The sequence below is a fragment of the Monosiga brevicollis genome, genomic scaffold (assembly GCF_000002865.3).
Source record: "Monosiga brevicollis MX1 MONBRscaffold_14 genomic scaffold, whole genome shotgun sequence".
Taxonomy (NCBI): Eukaryota; class Choanoflagellata; order Craspedida; family Salpingoecidae; genus Monosiga; species Monosiga brevicollis.
This window is the reverse complement of record NW_001865051.1, coordinates 946,397-951,753: the sequence shown is the minus strand read 5'-3', so window position 1 is coordinate 951,753 and position 5,357 is coordinate 946,397. Positions and strand designations below refer to the sequence as shown.

The 5,357-nt window shown below is 51.6% G+C and overlaps 1 protein-coding gene across 1 annotated transcript in view; it reads right to left on the bottom strand.

Moving 5' to 3' along the window:
• Nucleotides 1-1,462: 1,462 nt before the first annotated feature.
• Nucleotides 1,463-5,357, bottom strand: part of MONBRDRAFT_37593 (uncharacterized protein) — a 4,792-nt gene continuing 897 nt past the window's right edge. The window contains exons 3-9 of the mRNA XM_001746833.1: nucleotides 5,185-5,275; nucleotides 3,625-4,438; nucleotides 3,377-3,530; nucleotides 3,172-3,280; nucleotides 2,874-3,073; nucleotides 2,576-2,756; nucleotides 1,463-2,445 (exon numbers count right to left, since the gene is read on the bottom strand). Coding sequence (XP_001746885.1) covers nucleotides 1,541-2,445; nucleotides 2,576-2,756; nucleotides 2,874-3,073; nucleotides 3,172-3,280; nucleotides 3,377-3,530; nucleotides 3,625-4,438; nucleotides 5,185-5,275 — 2,454 coding nt within the window. The 3' untranslated portion in view covers nucleotides 1,463-1,540. The remainder of the gene's footprint in view (nucleotides 2,446-2,575; nucleotides 2,757-2,873; nucleotides 3,074-3,171; nucleotides 3,281-3,376; nucleotides 3,531-3,624; nucleotides 4,439-5,184; nucleotides 5,276-5,357) is intronic.

Genomic DNA, 5,357 nt, shown 5'->3' with positions numbered 1-5,357 from the left:
GGTGGAGATGGTTTAGAAAAAAACAGAACTGCGACGGGTGTGTGTCGGGGGGGCGGTGTGTTGATCACTCTGGCTGTGACCCTGTGAAAAATGCCAGGGATGGAGTTGGGGCAGCACAAGTGATTGGACGATGGCATGGTCCGCTCATGAGAGGGCAGTCCTTGACCTGCTGGGTGGCAGCCGCCAAGGCAGTAAAGGCGTCTGTTGGTGTACAGAAGATCGCAAAACCGGCAACCGGCACAACGCCCAACAATGCGGGTTGTTGTTGGCAAGAAGTGACGTGAGATGGTGGGGTGGCGCTTTTCCAGGCGATCATTTATCTGCGAACGAGCAGTGTGCCTGTGGACCATATCGTTCTGGGCAGGTGCGAATGGAGCGCGAACACATCATTCTCACCAACAACTATTCATGACACACACCCTTACAAGCATGCTTGAGACCGCAAAAGGTTCTGTTGCGTCCGCAGTCAGCGTCCGACATTCACGAACCAGACGAAAAAGCTAAAACCATAGCGTGCAAGAAAGTAGGTGGACAGACCGTTGCGACTTGGGACATATCACCCAACCTTCCATCTACGAAAGCTATACTGCATGCATGTAAGTATGGAAGATCACGCGTATACCCATGTGTCCCATGATGTGTGACCCCACCACGTATGACACGCACACGATAACCACGTGAACGCAGAACAAAACCATACCCCTTCAGTCTCCTTGAAATTGAACTCTCGGGCATGTTAACGGCGGTGCGGGTCGCGGTATGTGCGACCGGTGCATTATTTAGGGTGCGTGGTGAGGCAGGATGCTTCATAGCACACTTACAATGGTTGTGGTGTTCGATGTATAACAACGCTGCACCCGCCTGTTTGGATTGGCTCGCTCCTTCGCGCTGGACATTGTTGTGGTTCTAATACTTGGAGGCGGGGGCGCATGGTCAATCATCCAAGGCGCGAAGCAAATTTCATGATGTTGTTTGCCCGCTGTTTTGTTGTGTGTTGAGTGAAAGGCAATTGCTGTAAGAATCTTCGTTTCGGGAGCATCGCCAATGCCTTGCACCTTGCAGCCACCACTACTCAGGACGATGATGACATTGTATGGAAGGTTCACAAAGATGAACCATGGCACAGCTCTTAGTCACGTCATGATGACTTTGCAGCCACTCATTGAATCGTCATCGCCTGATTACTTCTGCTGAACAAAGAAGCAGGAAGACACAAACTTCAGTCCATCATGTCCAAGCTGCTCCGAGCTACTGTGTGCGAGTTGAAGTGTTGGCTCGACCAAAACACAGCCCAAGTTGAACCTTCCCCACCTAAACCCCTGAACACAAGATCGAGGAGTAGCATGTGGCTTGGCATTGCCCTTGCAAGCAGGACCTGGAAAGATCATGATTTCACAGGAGATGCAGTCTGCTCGAAGGCGAACACTGTGCTGTGTTGAAGGATTCTTCTCTCAGAGAGGTTCTATTCGTTTTCAATTCGCTTATTTCTCACAAATCAAAGAGCAAAAGATCATGTCAGAGGCTGAAGAAAATGTACGTCTCACACGAGCGAGTCGGCGGTTATTTGCGACTCGGCCAGATCGATGGAGCCCAGACGGCTCAGAGACTCAGCTTTCGAAGAAGGGCTTCCTGAGGGTGATTCGACCAACACCGACATGGAATCATGGCCCAGTTGAGACTTAGATTTCCGAGGGGCGGTCTCATCCACAAGTTCCGAGGGGCTCATGTCAATGGTCACATCATCAAAAACCACACGCTGCGCCGGGTTGAGGGCCGAGGTCTTTTGCATCGATGCACGGCGAGAGCTGCGTGCGGAAGCAATGCTGCTCAGTGATTTCCGCGCCGGTTTCGCCACCACAGCCTCTTGGGTAGACGGTGCATGTCCCAACCAGTACGTCTGCATCTTGCCCAGGCCCTTGATCGTCACAACAGGATCACGACGAATCACGTTCAGCGACACATCCTGCTTCTGCACCAGCGCCGCCGCCTCCGGTGACATGTGAATGCAGTTCCGCACACTGTTGCTCTCCATTCGTGATGCACAGTTCACAGTCGATCCAAACAGACAGAATCGCGGCGTCAGCGTCCCCACCACATTGCTCACAACAGGCCCGCTGTGGAAGCCCACACGAATGTCAATGTGGTCGCCATCCGGCTCGTCCTCCAGGATCGGAATCGCATTGGCCCCCGCCAGCGCATCCATCGCAAACCGCGCCACACGCGCCGCATGATCCGGCTGTGGCGTAAACAGGTTGCCCACGCACATGTACGCGTCCCCAATCGTCTCAATCTTGTACAGTCCGTGCTTGTCGCACAGCTTGTCAAACACCGTGTACAGGCGATCCAGCATGTTGGACACCTGCACCGGCTCCAGCGTAGCGCTCATGTCCGTAAAGCCACAAATGTCCGAGAAGAAGATGGTCACCTCGGCATGGTGTTCCGGCTCTATGCAACACGACACACGACAACAAAATCAAACACCGTGTGAGGACATGGCATGTGCGTGACTTTTCCAACCCGAGACCCTGAGTTCAGACCAGAAAACTAGCGAGCCAGATAGCATCATCCAACGTACCAACTGTGCGACCTTCGCGCAGCGCCGCCGCAATGTGCTTGGGAAACACCTGCTCCAACAACGCGTTGTCCTGCAATCCGCCTTTGCCAGACTTGATTTTCATCTTCCCCTCCATTGGTTCAATGCGGCGAATCAACTCCACAAAAGTTGGACGCATGTCTGGATCCGTCGAAAGGGATTCCTAAAAGGTGGCAGTTTCCACGTACGCCAAGGCCCGCAGGTTAGATCTTGACGGGCAACACCTGGAAATGGCAACAGTCATCAGGACGTGGTCGCATTATCATGCGCGCTATCTTACGTTCATCAGGACAACAAACTCCGGGGGCATACTCGATGGCGGAGTGGGACGCAGTTTACGACGCAGAATATTTTGCACCAAGGTGGCCGAGTCATAGTCAACATCCTCGTAGGGGTCCTCGCGAGAAAAAATTTCAAACATGACAATGCCAAAGCTGTACACATCACTGGCAAAAGACGTTGTAGCGCCTTGCAGCAATTCTGTGCAAAAGAAACCACATTTTGGATGAGTTGATCGACACTCAACTCATAATCAAGTAATGCAAAGGCAAGCTTTGGGTTTGTGTTGCCCGACGTACCAGGCGCCATCCATGCAAGAGTGCCTCCTTGCTGCGTGTTTTCAGAGGCAAAGCTGGCCATGCCAAAATCAGACACCTTGACATGGAACTTGCCATCCACTAAGCAATTCTGATACACATCATTGGAAATATGCCCAGAAGTCGTGAGTACATTCTCTGTAGACTTGAAGAGTATTACACCAAGGCAGTGCACATGTGTACCTACCAAAGTCTTCAAATCACCATGAACGAGATCTGAGTTGTGCAAGTAGCGCATGCCCGTAGAGATATCACAGATTGCGTTGTAGCGGAACTCGTCGTCCAGCTCCATGGCTTCATTGTGCAACATGCTATACAAAGATCCCATCTCCATGTACTCCCTAAGAGTTTGGAATCAAGGCAGGACGCAAAACGTCGTCAGAGAATATATGTAAAGAGGCAAGAACGAGCCGTTCTCCGCATTTGCCGACTTACAAAACCATGAGTGGCTCAATGCCAGATTCAACAACTGCACCTAGCATGCGGCAAATATTGTCGTGCTGCATACGGCTCAACAGACGCATTTCACGGAACAGCTGACGGCGAGCCCTCGTCTCATCTGAGGGACCAAAGAGCCGCTCATACCAGGGCTTTGCCGCCATGGTTGTGGCTCGGCTCGACTTGAGACTTGATCCATGAATTGAGTTGTTCTTCTTTGTTGACGCCTCGGCTTCAATGAAAAGGTGTCGCATCTGTTGTCGAGCAACACGATCTCTGTCCTTGGGGCTATGGCGGTTGAGTCGAAGAGGTAATCCGAAGGCATTGGACGCCGTGCCCGTCTTCAAAGAGCTTTTTGTTTGAGTTGAGTACTTGCTGTGCTTGCTCACGTAGGCGCGTTTGACAGCAACTGTCTGCCCACGCATCTTAGCAGCAAGAACCACTCCAAAAGAGCCAGAGCCAAGAACCTCAGCAGGTTGCTCGAGAACCAACTCACTTGGCTTGATTTGCCAGATGCCATCGGCCTTGAGATGTTGTCGATGAATGAGAAAAAAGACCAAGAGGCCAATCAATACAGCAACCGGGATTAAAACTTGAGCAGCGAACACGCCCAGTGGTATGCAGCCGTAAATGCCAGGGATGTGCCCCGACTGACAGTCGCAACTATCATCGTCTTCATCGTAAACTTCGGAAGATCCGCAGATGGGCTCGCATGGTGCACAGACGCACTCGTACTCGAAGCCTTCACGCACTGGACAATCATACACATCGGAGTCTTCGCATGTGATGTCTTTGGTGTGCTTGTAGCCCACTGGGCACACCAGAGCACTAATGTTTGGGCTAAGACTTGTGCAAGTCTGCTCCAGTCCATTTGTGACCAAGATGTTCAGGTCGGCCTTTTGTTTTCACACAAGGTTAGTTAAGCACAACCAGTGGGGGTGAGCAAGATAACAAAGATCAAGAGCTTTCATATTAAGCCAACGCGAGCCAATTCATACCAGCATTGCGAGCGTATCTGCAAAGGCCAGGGCCGGACGCCAGTAGCTGATTGAGGGGATGCCCGCGCTCGTAAAGTGGGAATTGTCGAGAGTGAAAAGAGCAGAGATAGCAGTATGCACAGCCTATTTTCAAAAGATGCAGAGTATGCATTAGCTATCGTTCATAGACACTGCAAAGGGTAAAAGCAATGATGCTGCAAGTACGCAGCGCACTCACAGTTTCCGACATTTCTTTGACAGCGCTCATGACCCAGTCTGTGCGTTGAGAAATACAATGGCCATCAGAGCTTGCTCAAGCCAACGATGGAACCAATCTGGATCTGAGAGAAAATGATGGGTGCGTACCTCCATACATTGACGTGGAGGAACGGTAGGGATAGGCTGTGCCATCACGCAAGCGATGATTGTACTCGTTCAGGTACGCACATTTGGAGTGTGTAATCTTTCCCTCAGAACATTTCTACGCGAGACAAGCCAATTGAGCACCCAGTCCCTCATTGATGGGATCATACTCAAAGATGAGCACCGAGATGAGTAGCAGGCCCATGTTGTCACATACTTTCGATCACGCCCGAGGGCAAAAAGCCAACGTCAACAGTGCCATTGAGCACCTCCCACACGACTTGCTCACTGCTTCGCGTGAAGATGATCTAGCGAGACAAAAAAAAAAAAAAAGGGTGGGGGGGGGGGGGGGGGGGGGGGGGAGGCGGGGTTTTTGGCCATGGCCCGGAA